The sequence below is a fragment of the Leguminivora glycinivorella genome, chromosome 8 (genome assembly GCF_023078275.1).
Source record: "Leguminivora glycinivorella isolate SPB_JAAS2020 chromosome 8, LegGlyc_1.1, whole genome shotgun sequence".
Lineage (NCBI taxonomy): Eukaryota > Metazoa > Arthropoda > Insecta > Lepidoptera > Tortricidae > Leguminivora > Leguminivora glycinivorella.
The window spans coordinates 22774237-22796670 of record NC_062978.1 but is presented as its reverse complement, the minus strand read 5'-3'; the positions used below and the strand labels follow the sequence as shown (position 1 = coordinate 22796670).

The 22434-nt window shown below is 40.3% G+C and overlaps 2 protein-coding genes across 4 annotated transcripts; both read right to left on the bottom strand.

Annotated features, from left to right (window-relative positions):
- Nucleotides 1-669: 669 nt before the first annotated feature.
- LOC125228969 (carboxypeptidase Q-like) lies at nt 670-22025 on the bottom strand. 3 transcript variants are annotated; one of them, XM_048133713.1, is made up of 3 exons: nt 21930-22025; nt 2502-2631; nt 670-1905 (listed from the first exon to the last, which is right to left on the bottom strand). In XM_048133713.1, the coding sequence occupies exons 2-3, from the start codon at nt 2556-2558 to the stop codon at nt 811-813; spliced, it is 1152 nt and encodes a 383-aa protein (XP_047989670.1). In that variant the 5' UTR covers nt 2559-2631; nt 21930-22025; the 3' UTR covers nt 670-810. The 3 variants fall into 3 exon arrangements, with proteins under 3 accessions (XP_047989670.1, XP_047989668.1, XP_047989669.1); XM_048133711.1 differs by lacking the exon at nt 21930-22025 and adding an exon at nt 8860-9091; XM_048133712.1 differs by lacking the exon at nt 21930-22025 and adding an exon at nt 3456-3657.
- On the bottom strand, nt 17300-18542 carry LOC125229128. The gene is made up of 2 exons (XM_048133907.1): nt 17866-18542; nt 17300-17321 (listed from the first exon to the last, which is right to left on the bottom strand). The coding sequence occupies exons 1-2, from the start codon at nt 18540-18542 to the stop codon at nt 17300-17302; spliced, it is 699 nt and encodes a 232-aa protein (XP_047989864.1).
- Nucleotides 22026-22434: the final 409 nt, after the last annotated feature.

Sequence of the window (22434 nt, the reverse complement as noted above, 5' to 3'; positions counted from 1 at the left end):
TTTGCTAGTAAAAATAGAATCAATTACCTCAATATTTCCTCTTCATAGAACAGTTTCCTTTTTATCAAGAAGGCAATAAGCGATAACAGAATTTAAGGCTTTTATCGGAAGGCGCCCGAAAACTCCCCTTTTCGTGTCGCTCTAAAAATATTTTTATACCGCCTATGACTACGACATTGGAGATCAAATCGGGAGTATCGACGATAAAAGAAAATGGGTTAATCAAATGATAAGAATTTGTTATAAATATTTCATGAAACAAATTTTAACCTTTAACCGTTATTTGTGTAGTTTGTGTAGTGTGTGTTTAACATTTTTTTATTGTTTGGGGCTTACTCTTGGCCACAGACTAGCCAAAGGCAAATACGTGGCCTACGATGGAGTGAGCTCGCCCAGAAGATGCCTGTTCACCCTAGATTTGAAGGTGACACTGATGACATATGTACTTATGACGACATGTTGTTTAGTAACCGCGCACACCAATCATGAGTTATCACTTAATGATTGGCTGCTGCTAGGTATTTCAATAGCTATAATTTCTACCGCTACTCGTTCAAAAGTCAAAACACAACATTCATAATAAGCAAGTTATTCTTAATCCAAGAAGTTAAAATTTTCCTCTTAAGCAGCTCTTGTTTAAAATGAAAATTAAAAAATAATAATCACTGATTCCAAGCTACTTAGTACGAAATTGTTTTATTTAGAAACGTGAATGTAATACCATACTGAATATAAATAATCATAATTAAATCAATTTATTTTAATACGTCTTTAGTATCACAATTTTATCATCTCTTCAATTTACTGTACCTATTCTCGTGGAATATCATCAGATATATCAGCAATAATATACGCCACCGCAGTCCAGAACGCCGCACACAAATCTAACTCATCAGGATCTTCTACGTTCATCGTATCTCCTTCAGTATGGTGAAACCAGAAGTACTTCTCATTGGCGTTGTGTAAACCAGCTCCAGGAACACCCGTTTTGATTATAACCGCTATATCTGAGCCAGGACTATCATCTTCAACTAGTTCTGAAGCTCCAATAGATTCAAAAAGCTTCAAAATTTCGCCAATAATGCATCTGGCTTTCTGACTGCCAGATACAGCCAAACCAAGTGGAGCAAATGTTCCCTCGTCCGATTCCATTATAAAGTTTATATTGTCGCTCTCATTCCTATGCTTCTTTTCATAAGCGTATGCACCAACCAGACCAGGTTCTTCTGCGGTCCAGAATATCGATCTTATTGTTCTTTTAGGTCTTAAGTTTAGCCGTTTTAGAATAACAGGTGCCGCCCAACTAACAAATAAACCACCGCCATCATCCATAGCACCCTGGCCGACATCCCAACTATCTATATGACCAGAAACAATTACTAATTTCTCTGGAAGAACAGTGCCTTTAAGATCAACTAATGTATTTCTTGATGTTTTAGTATCAAGTGTAGATTGCATTCTGATATTCAATTTGACTTTTACATCACGATCGACTAATCTTCTTATCAAATCAGCATCTTCGAGAGTGATAGCTGCCGTTGGAATTTTGTTTACATCATCACCATACACTTGTGATCCAGTGTGAGGAGAATTAATGGAAAATTGCGTTATCGATCTAACCAATGATGCGACAGCACCTTTGGCAGCTGCTTTGGTAGCACTTTGACTTCTGTAAACTACAGTTTCACCATACGTTGTAAATTCTGGATCGAATAGTACTATTTTGCCAGTGACTTCATCATTTGTTGCATTCTCAAGCTCATCAAAATCGTTGAACACGATGACCTCGGCTGTGATTCCTTCTGGTGGCGTGCTCACACTTGGCCCCAAGCCTAGGAGTGCGATGTTTTTCACTCGTGGTTCTAACATTGTTATGTTTTCTTCTCCTCGAACCCAATGGGGCACCTGAAAGTAGGTATAAAGAATGTTCACATTATTTCATGCTTGTAAAAACTTAGACTACCCATTTTATGTGGTAGATACTAAAGTATCCATTTTATTAATACTAGTGTATTTTAGTTATTTGTTATACAAGGGGGCAAAGTTGTATTTTAACGCCGAGTGTAGAATTGAAAAACGAGCAAGTGATAGGATTCTATAGTTGAACCACGAGCGAAGCGAGTGGTTCGAGAATAGAATCCTGAACTTGCGAGTTTTTTAACACACGAGAAGTAAAATACATTTGCACCGAGTGTAACACACAACTTTTCCCCTCACTATAGCGAGGAAACTACAATGCAAAAAATGCATTTATCACTGCTTCCAGTAGTTTCACAGGTGGTAAATCATCTTTATTACTAGATTCACCTACTTTTATTAATTTTAAAGCAGTTAATTTGACTTTATTCAAGGTCAAATTACTTTACCCACTAGTAGATAAAATGCGTTTTTACCCGCTGGTATTAAAGGACGTGTTTCCGAGCTAGTGAGGGGAAAAATCATTTATTCTCAATGAAGGTAATTATGTAGGTAAATATATCTGTTTTAAAGATGACATTTACCTCTACTTCCTCAGTGGTGATATCTTTTAAATCTTCATCTCTAGCCAGTTGTATCATATAATCGATGGACTTCTCCAAAACTTCGGACCCTGACGGCCGAGCGCCGAACGTGTCGACGAACTTTGCGAGTCTGCAATGATAAATTAGGGTCAGAAACTTCGTTTGACTTAAGGTTATGCGTTTTTACTGGTGACCGGTATGGATCAGTCGGTAGTGACCCTGCCTGCTAAGCCGCGGACCTGGGTTCGAATCCCGGTAAGGGCATTTATTTGTGTGATGAGCACAGATATTTGTTCCTGAGTCATGGATGTTTTCTATGTATATAAGTATGTATTTATCTATTTAAGTATGTACGAGTATATCGTCGCCTAGCACCCATAGTACAAGCTTTGCTTAGTTTGGGGCTAAGTTGATCTGTGTAAGGTGTCACCAATATTTATAATATTTATTTTATTTATTTATTTTATAACGTAAAATAAACCAACACTAAAACATAATTAGGTACAGTGAGCTGCAAAATTGCATGAAGAAATTATGAATAAATTTGTGCCATGCACTTTTGCAGCTGATAGTACATTATATTATATACCTACGTCGTAAAAACACGACCTCCGAACACATTTTTACCGTTAAGTATACATATATTTAGACATAATATTATATTAGACCTTTTTATGTCTACCGCTTTTCATTCAATCAACTTAATCTGAGATAAAGAAGCTTGTCAGAAAAATAAGGTTCTTTCCCGGTTAGGACTGATTCCGAAACTAGGAAATCTTTTTCTCACATTTTGTTATTTACGTGATTGATTTGCGTCACTAAGATAAAAAAAAATAATCGGAAAAAGATTTTTTTCCTGGTTAGAACACGATGCCGAGAATAGGTACAATTTTTTCACATAATTATGTAGGTATAACGTTAGTGTAGTTACGAGTATTAAGAATTTCTACTCACTCGTCGAATGTTTTGCCCTTAAACTCGCCATTTATCACATAATTCAATATCTCGTCCCTCACTTCTCCATAAGAAGCGATTTCGTGTATCAATTCTTCGCCTAACAATGACTGGCAAACACTTTCTTTTGATAAAACCCTTGCCTGGCTTGCAGTTATACAGAGGGTTAGAAATATTATGAGACCCATGGCTATCTGTTTGTGCTAAGACTCTGAGGTGCTGCGATAGGGATATCTGCTTTTGTAGTTTGGTTTATCGGTCTTAATCTTAAGTAGTATTCATTATACTTGCAGAGTCAGGGTGTGACATCAATTTTATTACAGTAAAACTTTTGTTGATAATTAATAGACCGAGATGAATTGGATTGGATCGACCCAAGTTGAATGATTCGAAATGTTACAGTGACGCAAACAAAAATATCTGAACAAGCTTTTATGATCATAATATTAGAGTGGTGTACAGATATTTCTGTTTTCGCTTAATAGTCTAGATATGTATATCTAAACATGACTGTAGGATTTATTAATAAATCCATTTTGTTTACGTCACTGTGTGCCTATGTCTATAATCGTATGAATTCATGCAATCAGAGGCGGGTCACTCCGCGATGCCATCGCCGCGCTACAAGTACATGTCGGCGGCCGCGAGTTCGCGGCCCATTCAGTGGCGACCTTCACGCGGCGCAATAAAATTCAATGTCGGCTGCTCGCGTGCGGTCTGTTTGTTAATGTGGGTAAGAATTTAGAATGGCGGCATTTTGGGATCCTCAAAGGAGTGAGCCTTCTGAACATGAGCATGAAACAACGCACCAGCAAAAGTATCTGACATACTGAATAACTTTTCTAAATATAAAAGTTCAATTATATTTTCTATGAATTAGATTATACACAATCTCTTTTTGCTTAGAGGTTAAAGAATGGTAGGTAATTCTAAGGCATTATTTGATCCCCTACCTTTATGCTGACTGTATCTATCACTAGATATGAAACTGTACAGAATCTAACTTGAAAATTGTTGATTTTTTACCCCCGACGCAAAAACGAAGGGGTGTTATAAGTTTGACGTGTCTGTCTGTATGTTTGTCTGTCTGTCTGTCTGTATGTCTGTTTGTCTGTCTGTCTGTGTGTGTGTCTGTCTGTGGCATCGTAGCTCCCGAACCGATTTAGATTTAGTTTTTTTTGTCTGAAAGCTGAGTTAGTCGCGAGTGTTTTTAGCCGTGTTTCATGAAAATCGGTCTACTATGTCGCGGTCGGGGTTTTTTTTTCAAAATTTTAATTTTGTGGTTATAATATTATTATTTACTGGTGTATGTGAGTATTTACGTCGCGATCCAATGCTGATACGAAAATCTTATCGCTGAACAGAACTATCAGTGGCTAAGTTATCATAGTATCATCTAATTTTGATCCAGGGCACTTGAACGTTCTTTTATAGATAATGTCATAAAAACCATGTCAAGTATTGAGGATTAGTTTCCTATCTAAAGTGTGTAAATTTAACACGTGTAAGCGATAATGCAAGTAAGTAAAATTACCTATATAAATATTTATACTGGGGAAACTTCATACAACCCACATAGCCAGTATCTCGACGCTATGGTCGGTAGGGTAAAAAGTACTTACTTGCATTATCGCTTACATTTTTTTCCATTTTGCTTATACTTATTGCAAACGTAAACATATAAAAGGCAAGCAAACAACGATCTTCTTACAGCACATTGAATGTAATAGTTATTACGGATGCAGGATACTCGCCGATGCCTACTTACTAATACCTTCCCACAGAGCCACCTGCAGTTTACACTGCCTAGATATCGATTGCCGACCGATTATTCCGACCCCAATCCCTATTCTTATCCCCGTCCCTATCTCTATCTTTGTCCCCGTCCCTATCTCTATCTTTGTCCCCGTCCCCGTTCCCGTCCCGTCTCTGTTCCCCCGTCCCTCCCCTATCCCTATCCCCGCACCCGTCCCCTATTTTTATACCTATTTCTATCCCTATCCCTATCCCCATCCCCATCCCCATCCCCATCCCCATCCCCATCCCCATCCCCATCCCCATCCCCATCCCCATCCCCATCCCCATCCCCAATTTCTTTTCCACCTCATTAGATTTTTAAATCGTTGTATTTATCGTGATCACAGCGACCCGATAAACCATAAAAACGATACCCATATTGTGTTTTTGACTTTACCCCCTTTGCACCCCTTTAGGGGTCAAATTTTCAAAAAACCTGAAACATGTATTTATAGTCAAACTAATCTTGTTTCCCCATACAAACTTTGAACCCCCATTTCACCCTTTTAAGAGGAGAATTTTGAAAAATCCTTTCTTAGTGCTCCTCTACGCCATATAAGGAACCTATGTGCCAAATTTGAAATCTCTAGGACCAGCGGTTTCGGCTGTGTGTTGATATATCAATCAGTCAGTCAATATCTTCTTTTATATATTTAAAACCCCATTGCACCACAACAGGGGAGAAGGTATTTCACTTCCGCCTCGTTAGATTTTAAAAACGTTGTATTTATCGCAATCAGCGACCCGATAAACCATAAAAACGATACCCATATTGATTTTTTGACTTTATCACCCCCTTTTCACCCTTTTAGGGGTTAAATTTTCAAAAAACCTGAAACACGTATTCAGTCATATGTCTTAAGGAATCTTCCTGTGAAGTTTCGAATAAAATAGTCAAACTAATCTTGTTTCCCCATTCAAACTTTGAACTCCCATTTGACCCCCTTAGGAGGTGAATTTTGGAAAATCCTTTCTTAGTGCTCCTCTACACCATATAAGGAACCTACGTGTCAAATTTGAAATCTCTAGGACCAGCGGTTTCGGCTGTGTGTTGATATGTCAGTCAGTCATTCAATATCTTCTTTTATATATTTTTTTGATATTTAAACCCCATTGCACCACAACAGGGGAGAAAGTATTTCACTTCCGCCTCGTTAGATTTTAAAAACGTTGTATTTATCGTGATCAGCGACCCGATAAACCATAAAAACGATACCCATATTGATTTTTTGACTTTATCACCCCCCTTTTCACCCTTTTAGGGGTTAAATTTTCAAAAAACCTGAAACACGTATTCAGTCATATGTCTTAAGGAATCTTCCTGTGAAGTTTCGAATAAAATAGTCAAACTAATCTTGGTTCCCCATACAAACTTTTAACCCCCATTTGACCCCCTTGGGAGGTGAATTTTGAAAAATCCTTTCTTAGTGCTCCTCTACACTATATAAGGAATCTACGTGCCAAATTTGAAATCTCTAGAACCAGCGGTTTCGGCTGTGCGTTGATATGTCAGTCAGTCAGTCAGTCAGTCAGTCAGTCAGTCAGTCAGTCAGCTTCTTCTTTTATATATTTAGAAGATATAAATTTAAATAGATATCATACACGAAAGAAAAAACGACAGAGCCCACTGGTGGCCGAGCCGGGAATCGAACCCGGGTCTTCAGCTTACGCGGCTAACGTCCTCACCACTAGACCTCCCGCCCGCCGTTTTTTCTTTCGTGTATGATATCTATTTAAATTTATAAAGTTTTTTATCTAAATGGTAGGAACATTAAAAGCCTTATTAGTAACATAATTGTATCAATTACAAACTATTTAAAAAAATTAAACTTAACATTTTCTGCATTAAAAATATGGCACTACCGAATATTCGGCCGAATGTTCGGTTCGGTAAGCGCTGAACCGAATGTTCGGCCGAATATTCGTATTCGTCAAAGTCCGTATTCGGCCCATCTCTAGTCCTAAGTGGGCATGGGACATAAAAAATTTAATTAGATAGGTAACATTTACTTAGAATTGAAATTAAAGATTTCATCCATACAAAATTCGGTCCACGATGAAGTCAAACACACTCGCGTTAAACGCCATAACCATATAAACCATATTTACAGTTACATTACTGCTGAGAAAATTTCAAAAATGAATTATCAGATGAAAATTAAGAGTGCTAAACTTAACTGTAACTTAAAAACACAAATTAATTCATGATAACGCTAATAAAGTATACGTCTGGTTTAGTTTATCGCCGGTAAAAGGCTCACAGACTGTATGTAGGTAAGTGAGGCAAACAAGCAGACGGATCGCCCGATGAAAGAGATCACCACCGCCCATGGACACCTACACTTCTGGCTCACCTCGGACACTGGCGATTAAATATATGAAAGAGGCGCGTTCCTAAGCACACAGTCTAAGCTCGTGTAGGTGAACGCATACTGTGCTTGTATGAGTGAAATATGACAGGTCGACTGTTCGCGTTTTTGATAGGCGGTAACTGTGAGGTAACCGAGAGGGGTGGGCGGCACTTTCAGCGGGGAGCGGGAGTGGCCATACTGTACGATAGTATTCTTTATTATACTGTGCTTCTGGTGTTATACAATTTTTTACTTTACAATTTTTTTGCAATGAGTCGTTAGTTAAAAAATTATTTAAAAAAAATTATGTCCGATAACGACATCATCGCCGCCAAAACAGCGCTTTATTCTGAAAGTAGGCGAAATATCCAGAAAAGTTAATATGACATTTTAATCTAATATGATGAGGAATACGCTGTTAAAATTATTTGGTTTCCTCATGTTACACCGTGTATAATAATCTGTATACGGCTTTATTGTACAGTTAGAGTACTAATCAATATCAAATATCTTACTGAACAACAAAGGCTCCATCAATCTGAGAACTTGAATAGGTACGAAGCCGTAACTAATCAAATAATTTCCAATGTCGGTCGTACCCGAAACCTTACGACTTTTCATTGGCTCACAATACTACTAGGTATTCTTAGATATTTCTATGAAAAAAAAATCTCTATTCTTTATGATATTTCTTTTGATAGATCTAACTCTATACGCAATGAAAATTGTGCAAACAGCGATATTAGTTGCGAAACCAGAAATGAATTAAGATGTTACCTAGTTATACTCTCACTCAACATTCTATATATTTTTTACATGTAAAATGCTAAAATGGTGCAATAATAGTTACATTACGATACAAGTGCGTAAAAAAGGAAGTCCGAAACGAGTGGCGATAAATTAAAACACGACTGAAGGGAGTGTTTTAAATCGACACGAGTTACGAATTTTCTTTTCGCACGTGTATCGTACGACGTTTTTAAGTACAGATGAGCCTCCGAAGTTTCGACCTGGCATATAATGAACCACTTCTCGCACTAGTGCGTAAAAAAAACACCATCTGTACTGAAAAGAATATTTACTTACATAATAACGGAATTATTCTCGGTTTAGTGTACCTACATCAGCACATGATTGGCGCGAGAGTTTGTCGCTGCGAGATAGACTACCCGTCCTTATGTCATTAATAATACGATTAGAAGAAGACATGTCGCGCCAATCTTGTGCTAAGGGTGCAGCACATATTAAATACTTACTCGTCATAAGTTTTCCCCTTAAACGGCCCAGTCCTAACATAATCCACGATATCTTGCACCACAGAGTCATAAGACTGTATCTCCGCCGCGATCGCCGCGTTGTCACACGATTTCAACTCCACATAACTCTTTTTCCTCTTAGCACTGTGCACTTGAGCGATAAGGAACAGAAAGTATAAATATTTTGTAAACATTGTTTATCAGCGCGTCTGGTGTGGTATAACGTTGCACTGTGAATGGGCGTTGTGTCATTGGTCGTAATGGTCACGTCATGACACAATAAGTGTTATGTTTAGTGTTTAGGCTATTGGCATACGCACGGAATAAATAATAGTAACGTAAACGTACCAATGCTCGACATAACATGTTAATGCCCAATAGATGACACCCTTCAGGCGCACTGTCGAAGTTAAGGTTATTACTTATGGTCAAAAATTGTGTTCCAAGGAATTCTTCTCATTGGTCACCTACTTTTTGCTAAAATTTCGAGATAATCCCATGAGATTTAGTCTCTGAAGCCTTTGTAATAAATTATTTTGGCTTGTTGAACCAAAAAACACAAGATTTCCCATCATTAAAAAAGGGTCAAGTGCGAGTCATACTAACTCCTAAAGTTTCGCTCCGAATCATATGAAATATTCGCCTAAATATCGAATATATTGGGTACCTACATCAAAGTTGCTGAAAAGGCCGAATACCAAATAGTTTCCTATTATTTGGAATCCCGATTTTTATCTCAATATATTTTTATTTTTTATAGAAATAATTCACAGCGAACCCGCAAAACGATTTCTCAGAAAAAAGGATGTTAATTAAATTTAATATAATGTTAACAATTTTTACGACGCCTAAACAAACAATCCGAAAGCAAATTTAATAATACAAGATGTAATTAATCATGAAAACGCCGAGCTTTTAGACCAAAATGGTATTGAAAATGACAGTGTTAATTTGATGGACAAAAACAATAAGGAAGCTGGTTAATTGGCAATTTATAAAAGTTATTTAGGTTCTTCAGGTTATTTTCGGTGAAGGAAAACATCGTGAGGAAACCGGACTAATTCCAATAAGGCCAGTTATCCTTCGGGTTGGAAGGTCAGATGGCAGTCGCTTTCGTAAAAACTAGTGCCTACGCCTAATCTTGGGATTATGTGTCAAAGCGGACCCCAGGCTACCATGAGCCGTGGCAAATGCCGGGATAACGCAAGGCCGATGATGATTTAGGTTCTTCAGAAAGGGTAAAATAAATGTGGTGTAAAATTTCCTTTGCAATGACCATAAGAATCCTCTGACACAAATTATGCCCCTTTGGGCGGATAATTACATATTCGTACCATTTGCAATAGAAACTAGGCTTGTGCCGTCTCGTTCGTTGATCGGAGCGCTCCGATCTCATTCAATCGCTCCCTCGAACTAGTTCGCTCTTTTAGGTCTTTTGCTCATTTAGTTCAGCCAGACCAGCGACCACTGCGGTCGGAAAGATCAGAACGAATGGGACCGAATCCCGGGGGTTAATAGTTAGTTTATTTGTAAATATTTATTTTTAAGTTCCATTTACTTAAATTTTCTTATTTGTCTTGCACAAATATATATTATCTTATCTAAGTTTGTGTTGCCAGCTGATAAATTTAAAGTAACCATTCCTTATTATAATGTCAAGCAAATCTAGTCACTTAAAAAATTAAAATTTTGAAAAAATCCCCGACCGCAACATAGTAGACCGATTTACATGAAACATGGCTAAGAACACTTTTGATTAACTTAGCTTTCAGACAAAAAAACTAAATCTAAATCGGTTCATCCGTTCGGGAGCTACGATGCCACAGACACACACACACACACACACAGACAGACAGACAGACAGACAGACAGATAGACACCTCTTCGTTTTTGCGTCGGGGGTTAAAAAGAGGCGGCAAATTTCAAAAATGTAGGGCTCTCACAAGATTTCCTTGCCCGTCTTTAATAGTTTTCTTTTGCCCTTTACTAATCTGTTTTCTTTTTTTTTTTGCAACACATTCAAGATTTTAACGTAACACAACCTTTAAACACGAAACAAAGTCCTCTTGCAACAGACAATGGCTCACACAAAGCGATATGGTAAGCGTCCGCACAATAGCGGCATTTAAAGTTGATTGAGGCATTCAGATGCGTCAAAGAGCGAGTGAATGGAACGAACTGTGCACATCCGGCGCGATTCATGTGGGGCAGAGAAGTTGCTACGTGGAATATTGACAATATTGTGTTGTCAATTGTGATAGTACTTAGTCCAGGGCGAACTATTATAATATTTGTATATTTACTGAATGTTCTATCTGAAAACCTAGCTCTTACACATCTTAGATGCATTATTCTAATATGACAGATGGTTGTCTTTAAAAATTGACTTGGCACTGACTTCAAACATATGAATTTGTAACGCATAATACCGGTTTTAAAATGGTTTTATATTTTATTCTCCACTTAACTACCCTGTTTTCTTTATTTGCAACACGTTTAACCTTTAAAACATGAAACAATGGCACACACAAAGCGAAATGGTAAGCGTCCGCACAATAGCGCCATTTAAAGTTGATTAAGGCATTCAGATGCGTCAAAGAGCGAGTGAATGGAACGAACTGTGCACATCCGGCGCGATTCATGTGGGGCGCTGTTTTATTTAACAAGCGAGCTGAGCGAAGCGAAGCACCTATGTGGAATAGTGACAATGTTATGTTGTCAATGAGGAGACACACTCACAGGTTATGATGACAGATGGCGCCACCTTATTAGTCCATTGCACAGATAAAGAATTTCGTACGTGAGAGCGAAAAGATGATATATTTTCCCTCTCACACACATATGAATTTCCCATTACTAATCTGTTTTCTTTAATTCCATCACATTCAAGATTTAACGTAACACAACCTTTAAACACAAAACAAAGTCCTCTTGCAACAGACAATGGCACACACAAAGCGATATGGTAAGCGTCCGCACAATAGCGCCATTTAAAGTTGATTGAGGCATTTAGATGCGTCAAAGAGCGAGTGAATGGAACGAACTGTGCACATCCGGCGCGATTCATGTGGGACAGAGAAGTTGCTACGTGGAATATTGACAATATTGTGTTGTCAATTGTGATAGTACTTAGTCCAGGGCGAACTATTATAATATTTGTATATTTACTGAATGTTCTATCTGAAAACCTAGCTCTTACACATTTAGATGCATTATTCTAATATGGCAGATGGTTGTCTTTAAAAATTGACTTGGCACTGACTTCAAACATATGAATTTGTAACGCATAATACCGGTTTTAAAAGGGTTTAATATTTTATTCTCCACTTAACCACAGTATAATAAAGAGTACTATCATACAGTATGGCCAGTCCCGCTCCTCGCTGAAAGTGCCGCCCACCCCCTCTCGGTTACCTGACAGTTCCCGCCTGTCAAAAACGCGAACAATCGACCTGTCATATCTCACTCATACAAGCATGGTACGCGTTCACCTACACGAACTTAGAATGTGAGCTAGGAACGCGCCTCTTTCATAGATTTGATCGCCAGTGTCCGAGGTGTGACTTAACTGCCCTGTTTTCTTTATTTGCGAGATGTTCAAAATTTAACCTAACACAACCTTTAAACACGAAACAAAGTCCTCTTGCAACAGACAATGGCTCACACAAAGCGATATGGTAAGCGTCCGCACAATAGCGCCATTTAAAGTTGATTGAGGCATTCAGATGCGTCAAAGAGCGAGTGAATGGAACGAACTGTGCACATCCGGCGCGATTCATGTGGGGCGCTGTTTTATTTAACGAGCGAGCTGAGCGAAGCGAAGCACCTATGTGGAATAGTGATAATGTTATGTTGTCAATGAGGAGACACACTCACAGGTTATGATGACAGATGGCGCCACTTTATTAGTCCATTGCACAGATAAAGAATTTCGTACGTGAGACCGAAAAGATGATATATTTTCCCTCTCACACACATATGAATTTCCCATTACTAATCTGTTTTCTTTAATTCCATCACATTCAAGATTTAACGTAACACAACCTTTAAACACGAAACAAAGTCCTCATTGCAACAGACAATGGCTCACACAAAGCGATATGGTAAGCGTCCGCACAATAACGCCATTTAAAGTTGATTGAGGCATTCAGATGCGTCAAAGAGCGAGTGAATGGAACGAACTGTGCACATCCGGCGCGATTCATGTGGGGCGCTGTTTTATTTAACGAGCGAGCTGAGCGAAGCGAAGCACCTATGTGGAATAGTGATTGTAGTGAATGAAAGAGGTATTCATAGCAACTGATTTATTATCATTCTACCCGCCAGTACATAAATGTATATCTTGGTATGAATACCCACACAACATCTTTCTTCTTATAAAAATAAGCCTTAAGTACATGCATTAAGATAAGATACAATATTGCCTATGAGTATTCAAAATAGAAGTAAACTTTACATATGTATAAAGTTAACTCATTAATATTAGAATATTACATAATATTATTTTAATTGCCACACAGGTAATATAGTTACAGTTTTTAGAATGAATAATTGTTATGATGATATTACACCAATCAGCCTTGATGTTACGAATTAGGTATATATTAATAATACAATTGTGGTGCTGTATTACATTAACGTAGTACATTAACGTAACATATAAGAATGACCTTATTAAATATTATGGTATTTTTAAGCACATTTTATCATCTGTTTTTTTTTTTTTACATGCATAGAATTTATCAACTGCAGCTGACCACATTATAAGTACTTATAGTTAACTTAAATAGTATCTAAATTAATACATGACTTCATGACACGTAACTTTATTATTATATAATTTATAATATGCATATTCCCCTTTTTTTTTACAGTTATTTTATTTTGATTACCTATGCATATCAGTGATTGATAGAAACATCTGGGAAACTTTTTCTTTGGCCCAAGATAAACACAGGTATTTTATTACATCCATTTTTTTATATTAATGCGTGCCTTAATAGCTGCCTGTCTCGGTTCGCGTGGTTTTTCCGTATGTGGTAGCGGAACTGGCTCGGGATCATGAGCTATACCAGCACTGCCAGCTCCAGCGGGAGACGACCAGTCACTGTCGGCACTCGACAGGGCTTCGTCATCGCTCGGCAGCTTATCAGCAACGTTGCCATCATTCACCGGCGAACATCGCTCAAGTTTTATTAAATGACGCCTGTTCCTCCTGATTCGCTTATCGGAGCGATCAGTCACAAAATAGGAACGAGGCTGATCAGCTCGCGACTCGACACGGGCTTGCCTCCTGCGCTGCCCGTCCACCACCAGCACTGGGTCGCCCGGCTGGAGCTCCGGCAGTGCTCGTGATCGTTGGTCGTAGTGCTGCTTGCTAGATTGTTGTTTACGTACCATACTCTCATAGTCACGACTGTTATCTCGGCTCGGTCGAAGTTTACTCACGTGGGACGGTAACCTTGTGTTGAGTGTGCGTCCCATTAGTAATTGAGATGGCGAACTTAAGTTGTCGCGGGGTGTAGCTCGGAAATTTAAAAGTCCTAAATAAAAGTCGGTGCCTGAATTTATAGATTTTATAAGAATGTCCTTAACCGTACGTACGCTTTTCTCACTTCGACCGTTTGACTGTGAATAGTAGGGAGAGGTCGTTATATGGTCAAACTCCCATTCTTTTTTGAAACTCGCGAACTCTTTCGAAGCATATGCGGGTCCGTTATCCGTCACTAATACCCAAGGAATACCGTGTCTAGCAAACTGCTCTTTCATGGCTTCTACGACCGCCCTACTTCCTATATTTTTGATTTGACTCACTTCGATAAAATTAGAAAAATAATCGACTAGTATCAGAAAATATTTTGAGCCATATTGGAAAATGTCGGATCCTACTTTTATCCACGGTAAATCAGGTATATCATGCGGCAACATGGGTTCGCGCTGAGGCCTCGGCGCGCGCGCGGCGCATGCCCCACAGCGGCGGACGCGGCGCTCCACATCGCTACTCATTCCCGGCCAGTACATGACGTCACGCGCATGCCGCTTACAGCGATCGATGCCCATGTGTCCGTCGTGAACGCGATTTATCATTTCCGTTCTGAGTTTTTTCGGAATATATACTAAATTGTCCTTGAAAATTATACCATCTACATATTCTAAACTATCTCGAAAGGACCAATGTCCTCGAACTTTTTCATTGACTTCATACTTACAGCGCGGCCAACCTGAATGTATATAATTAATTATTAACAGACATTCTTCATCCGCTGCCGTCTCCTCTCTGATTGTACGCAACTTACTGTCACTGAATGTAACATTTTCCAACAAGAAACATGATTGGTCGTTTATTTCCTCGGATACCTTGTCACTAATGTTGTCTGGAAGGGGTGCTCGAGATAACGTGTCTGCCACAAACATATATTTACCTGGCTTATACACGACCTTGAAATCATAACCTTGGATGCGAAGCATCATCCTCTGCAATCGCGCTGGCACAGAATCTAAAGGTTTAGAAAACAATGCCTCCAGAGGTTTGTGATCTGTCTCGATTGTGACGTCACCATGAGCGTACACGTATTGGTGGAAACGCTCTAGTCCGAAGACTATTGGCCAGAAGCTCCTTTTCAATTTGTGCATACCTAGTCTGCGCATCTGTCAGTGTGGCAGACGCATATTCGATGGGCCGGCCCGCTTGCAGTATCACCGCGCCCAGCGCGTGCTGACTAGCGTCCACCGAGACGAGCACGGGAGCGCGCGGCGCGTACAGGGCCAGCACGGGCGCGCCGCTCACCAGCGCCCGCAGCCGTCCCGCGGCCGCCTCATGCTCCGGCTCCCAGCACCATTCCGTGTCCTTTTTCAATAAAGCTCGCAAAGGTGACGCTACCTCTGAGTAGTTAGGTATAAATTTGGATAAATAATTCACCATACCCTGGATGGCTGAGATGCGCGCCATATTCGTGAACGGGTGCTGTTTGTGAAGACCGGTCTGTTTCAGCTAATAGGGGCTATGCTATTCTATGTAACATTAATTTTGAATGAGATTACGTTGAGGCACTCTGTTCGGTCCTTGTTTGTTTATTTTTCTTTCTGACTCTTGGAGACCATATACATCTCCAAGGAAAAAAGTAGATTAAGTATACATATATTTTTTTTTTCCTTTGCTTAAGACAAGAGTCTTTTACAACTCTAAAGTTATTTTAGTTATTCGGTTTTTTTCTTCATGTATAATTTTTTTAGATGTACTTTGACACTTAGAGACTCTATACATCTCTAACATCTCTTATTAATAATCATAATAGCTTTGTACTTTGTATAATTTCTTGTGTTAATATTTTTTTTTTATGAATACTTTTGCTTATTAAATTGTATCTTGTTTTTTTTTTTAATGCATGTTAAATATAAGATGTAATGTTTTGAAAAGAAGTGGCCCGCCGAGTTTCTTGCCGGTCCCATAGTGGATACCCTCCTCCAACTGGGGGGGGACTGAAATCTTCTCGAGGCTGAGGCGTAGGGTTAGAGCCGGCGTAGTTTTATTTGACGTTCATAAGCGCATTGTAATATGCCTACTTGGAAAATAAATATTTCATTTCATTTCATTTCATTACCTAAAAACCTTTCCAGAGATGCTCGATCATGCGGAGAAGGCATCTTCTCGATAGCCTTAACTTTCTCAGAGTCCACGCGCATACCCTCATGACTAAACGTGTGACCTAGATAAGTAATTTGCTGCACCCTAAATTCACACTTTTGTTTATTAAATTTAATACCTACCTCGCGCGATCTTTCCAGTAACGACTTTAATCTGGCATCATGTTCCTCCAAGGTACGCCCCCAGCATATAATATCGTCGACGAATGACTCGACGCCCTCCAAATCCTCCAAAATTTGACGTACCCTAGAATGGAATACCTCAGACGCACAGTTTATACCATATGGTAAACGTAAGAACTGGTACCTACCGAATGGCGTTCCAAAAGTACATAGGTCGGCACTGGCGTCATCTATTTGTACCATCCAAAAACCTGAACGAGCATCAAGCTTGCTAAAATATCGCGCCCCCTGCAACTTCGTAGCAATTTCGCCGATCGCGGGGAGGGGTAGCGAGCGCGGCGTACAACGCGGTTAAGCGGCCGCGGGTCGAGGCACACGCGGATACTGCCGTCTTTTTTCGCAGCTACCACGATCGCATTGACCCACGGTGTGGGATGGGACACTTTTCTAATGACCCCCATTTTAACCATACGATCTAACTCACTCTGTAGTTTGTCACGCACACCCATAGGTATCTTGCGAACCGGACAGACTGTCGGCTGCGCCCCTTCATCAATACTGATGTTATACTGACCCGGCAACTTTCCCAGGCCATGAAAAAGATCCTCATAATCGTCTAAGGTAAGTGAATATATGCGTTTAACTAGGCCTAAGTCCTCACAAGCATATTTGCCTAGAACGCTTCTCCTATCACCCTGAGCAATAACAAACCGCAACGGATATAAACGTCCTTTATATAACCAATTAATAATACAAGAACCAAGCATAGGTACATAATTTCCGCAATATGATTCGGCCTTAACATCATCGGGTTTTATAATAGCACTATCTAGACCCAATTTTTTTAAATTTTTAATTGAAAGAACGTTGAAATCCGAGCCGGTATCTAGCTTAAAAGTCTCAGCCCTACGATTATCGCTAAGAAATAAAGTCTCATACCATTTTTTGCGGTCCTTATGATAGTCAGAAACCATATCGACTCCGTCGATGAAATACAGTTCGTCGTCACCGTAACTATCTTCCTCCTCGATTTGATACACTTTATTCTGTCCTTTAAATGGGCACTTTACCTTAAAATGACCTACGCCACTACACAATAAACACTTTGCACCTCTTGCCGGACATCGCACACCTCCGTCGCAGTAGGTACTCGCGCAGGCGGCGCAGGAGCGATCCACCGCGGCCGCGCCCGTGCCGCCGTAGCCCCCGCGGGCCGCCGCGCCGCCGCCGCCGCCGCGCCGTCCGCCGCGCCCGCGCCAGCGCTGCGGCTGCGGACGCCTACCGCGGCCACCCCCAGAAAACTGCCCTGAGGTTCCATATACCACATCCACCGCCGATGATGATGATGCTACGACGTCCTTGCTGGACCCTTCAATTTGACGTTTCTCTTCGTGTGACATCTCATTCGCTTGAGCGATCTTTACCGCCTTTTCCAAAGTTAGCTCCTCTGCTCTAAGCAAGCGGTCGCGTACTTTGCCACTGGCCACACCGCATACGATGCGATCACGCATTAGGCTCTCCTCGAGGTCTTTGAACTCGCACTGCTGGGCAAGTATTTTCAACGCCGTTACGTACTCGTCTATAGATTCACCGCTTTCCTGGTTTCTAGAGAAAAACTTGAATCGTGCCATAGTTTCATTCTGTTTGGTTCCAAAGTGACCATTAAACTTGTCTACTAAGGTTTGCAAGTCATCGCGGTTCTCATCCTTTGTGAATTTGAAGGTCAAGTACACATTATAGCCGTCCGAGCCTATTAGGTTTACCAGCAAACTGGCTTGCACATCACTAGCCTCCTTGTAGACACCCGAAGCCTTCAGGAATACTTTGAACTGCGTGTACCACCGGCGCCATGCCTCGGCGCGCGCGGCCGGCCCACCCTCCAGGCACAACTCGGGCGGAGGCCGCGCATGCTCCATATTGTACACAAACACTATTTATCACTAGTACACACTCCTAAACTGCACGAAACTCGCCTACTTGCCCGAAATATCTTTAATATTAATTAAATACGGCACCGCTGTCACCATGTAGTGAATGAAAGAGGTATTCATAGCAACTGATTTATTATCATTCTACCCGCCAGTACATAAATGTATATCTTGGTATGAATACCCACACAACAGTGATAATGTTATGTTGTCAATGAGGAGACACACTCACAGGTTATGATGACAGATGGCGCCACCTTATTAGTCCATTGCACAGATAAAGAATTTCGTACGTGAGAGCGGGAAGATGATATATTTTATTTTCCCTCTCACACACATATGAATTTCCCATTACTAATCTGTTTTCTTTAATTCCATCACATTCAAGATTTAACGTAACACAACCTTTAAACACGAAACAAAGTCCTCTTGCAACAGACAATGGCACACACAAAGCGATATGGTAAGCGTCCGCACAATAGCGCCATTTAAAGTTGATTGAGGCATTCAGATGCGTCAAAGAGCGAGTGAATGGAAGGAACTGTGCACATCCGGCGCGATTCATGTGGGGCAGAGAAGTTGCTACGTGGAATATTGACAATATTGTGTTGTCAATTGTGATAGTACTTAGTCCAGGGCGAACTATTATAATATTTGTATATTTACTGAATGTTCTATCTGAAAACCTAGCTCTTACACATCTTAGATGCATTATTCTAATATGGCAGATGGTTGTCTTTAAAAATTGACTTGGCACTGACTTCAAACATATGAATTTGTAACGCATAATACCGGTTTTAAAAGGGTTTAATATTTTATTCTCCACTTAACCACAGTATAATAAAGAGTACTATCGTACAGTATGGCCAGTCCCGCTCCTCGCTGAAAGTGCCGCCCACCCCCTCTCGGTTACCTGACAGTTCCCGCCTGTCATAAACGCGAACAATCGACCTGTCATATCTCACTCATACAAGCATGGTACGCGTTCACCTACACGAACTTAGAATGTGAGCTAGGAACGCACCTCTTTCATAGATTTGATCGCCAGTGTCCGAGGTGTGACTTAACTGCCCTGTTTTCTTTATTTGCGAGATGTTCAAAATTTAACCTAACACAACCTTTAAAACACGAAACAAAGTCCTCATTGCAACAGACAATGGCTCACACAAAGCGATATGGTAAGCGTCCGCTCAATAGCGCCATTTAAAGTTGATTGAGGCATTCAGATGCGTCAAAGAGCGAGTGAATGGAACGAACTGTGCACATTCGGCGCGATTCATGTGGGGCGCTGTTTTATTTAACGAGCGAGCTGAGCGAAGCGAAGCACCTATGTGGAATAGTGATAATGTTATGTTGTCAATGAGGAGACACACTCACAGGTTATGATGACAGATGGCGCCACTTTATTAGTCCATTGCACAGATAAAGAATTTCGTACGTGAGAGCGAGAAGATGATATATTTTCCCTCTCACACACATATGAATTTCCCATTACTAATCTGTTTTCTTTAATTCCATCACATTCAAGATTTAACGTAACACAACCTTTAAACACGAAACAAAGTCCTCTTGCAACAGACAATGGCTCACACAAAGCGAAATGGTAAGCGTCCGCACAATAGCGCCATTTAAAGTATGCGCCATGTAAGTAAACCACCTCGTGTTTAGGCTCGTTGGGTTCGTCTCAACAAGACCTTTGACAAGAGGTGGTACTCAGGGTCTGATGATGGAGCCATGGTGGTCACCAGTACCAATGAACCATATGACTATACCACTTCGTGTTTGGGGTCATTGGGTTCGTCTCAACAATACCTTTGACAGGAGGTGGTACTCAGGGTCTGATGATGGAGCCAGATGGTGGTCACCAGTACCAATGAACCATATGACTAAACGACTTCGTGTATAGGCTCAATGGGATCGTCTCAATAAGATCTTTGACAAGAGGTGGTACTCAGGGTCTGATAATGGAGCCAGATGGTGGTCACCAGTACCGATGAACCATGGAACTAAACCAATTCGTGTTTAGGCTCATTGGAATCGTCTCAATAAGATCTTTGACAAGAGGTGGTACTCAGGGTCTGATGATGGAGACAGATGGTGGTCACCAGTACCAATGAACCATGGAACTGAACCACTTCGTGTGTAGGCTCGTTGGACTCGTCTCAACAAGACCTTTGACAAGAGGTGGTACTCAGGGTCTGATGATGGAGACAGATGGTGGTCACCAGTACCAGTGAACCATGTAAGTAAACCACCTCGTGTTTAGGCTCGTTGGGTTCGTCTCAACAAGACCTTTGACAAGAGGTGGTACTCAGGGTCTGATGATGGAGCCAGATGGTGGTCACCAGTACCAATGAACCATATGACTATACCACTTCGTGTTTGGGGTCATAGGGTTCGTCTCAACAATACCTTTGACAGGAGGTGGTACTCAGGGTCTGATGATGGAGCCAGATGGTGGTCACCAGTACCAATGAACCATATGACTAAACCACTTCATGTATAGGCTCAATGGGATCGTCTCAATAAGATCTTTGACAAGAGGTAGTACTCAGGGTCTGATAATGGAGCCAGATGGTGGTCACCAAAAAATCAACTCGCATATGTGAATAACATAAAAAAACACGAAGTGGTTAGTCATATGGTTCATTGGTATTGGTGACCACCATCTGGCTCCGTCATCAGACCCTAACTAAGTACCACCTTTTATCAAAGGTCTTGTTGAGACGAACCCAACGAGCATAAACACGAAGTCGTTTAGTCACATGGTTCATTAGTACCTGGTGACCACCATCTGGCTCCATCATCAGACCCTGAGTACCACCTTGAAGTAATTAGAATTGTATTTGACATATTTTATCATCATATTAATATATACTTTTTCAGTACAGATGGTGTTTTTTTTACGCACTAGTACGAGAAGTGGTTCATTATATAACAGGTTGAAACTTCGGAGGCTCACCTGTACTGAAAAACGTCGTATGATGCACGTGCAAAAAGGAAATTCGTAACTCGTGTCGATTTAAAACACTCCCTTCGGTCGTGTTTTAATTTATCGCCACTCGTTTCGAACTTCCTTTTTTACGCACTTGTATCGTAATGTACTATTTCAGTACAGATGGTGTTTTTTTTACGCACTAGTGCGAGAAGTGGTTCATTATATGCCAGTTCAGTTCAATGGAGGTTCTTCGTAATAGTACCTAGTCTAAGAATTTGCAAAAGTTTTGGCAATGTGCAAGTTCCTTGAAGTTACTTATACTCACTGTTTATTATAAGAATCATATCCTGACTTTATTTTGTCACTCCAGAATTTATGAACATTAAATATTGTTGGTTCCTATAATCACTCCATTGGTACAAGTAAAATTAACTTACCCTTCTGGGTATTTTCCAAGAAACTCCTAAAAGCCTGGATTTCTTCCCTAGACTTAGCCAAAGGAGGCGAGGCCAAAGCCAGCCCTACTCAGCAAACGACAGCAAGTACTCGCAACATATCGTCTACATACAGATTATTATGTTCCCTGGACTGTATACATATGTTTACTTATCATTATCAAAGACCGACGTATCTTTAGATAAATATACTAATTAATTAGGGTTTGGCACTTTTTTTTGCACACACCGGGTTTTTCATAAATACATATGCAGATATAGAGTAACCTTTGCGAGATAGGACACTAGTTTGCTAATGAGCGTTTACCTGAAGCTCAGAATATGTAGAGAAGTAGTTTCACGTACTTTGAATGCATATTTTATACTAACAACAGCCTCATCATAATTATCATCATCATCATTTCTTTTAGCCATTAAATGCCCACTGCTAAGCATGGGCCTTGGTGGACGCCACTTATTCCGGTCCTGGGCTAGTCTCATCCAGAGG

What these genes read in the sequence shown, in the direction of transcription:
- LOC125229128 (XM_048133907.1), bottom strand. Translation starts at nt 18,542, where the DNA reads ATGGAGCATGCGCGGCCTCCGCCCGAGTTGTGCCTGGAGGGTGGGCCG. An exon ending in TGGCGCGGGCGCGGCGGACG is followed by an intron (nt 17,322 to 17,865) that starts GCGCGGCGGCGG and finishes GTTATTGCTCAG; the next exon opens with GGTGATAGGAGAAGCGTTCT.
- LOC125228969 (XM_048133711.1), bottom strand. Translation starts at nt 9,053, where the DNA reads ATGTTTACAAAATATTTATACTTTCTGTTCCTTATCGCTCAAGTGCAC. An exon ending in AAGGGGAAAACTTATGACGA is followed by an intron (nt 2,632 to 8,859) that starts GTAAGTATTTAA and finishes TTATCATTGCAG; the next exon opens with ACTCGCAAAGTTCGTCGACA. An exon ending in TCACCACTGAGGAAGTAGAG is followed by an intron (nt 1,906 to 2,501) that starts GTAAATGTCATC and finishes ACCTACTTTCAG; the next exon opens with GTGCCCCATTGGGTTCGAGG.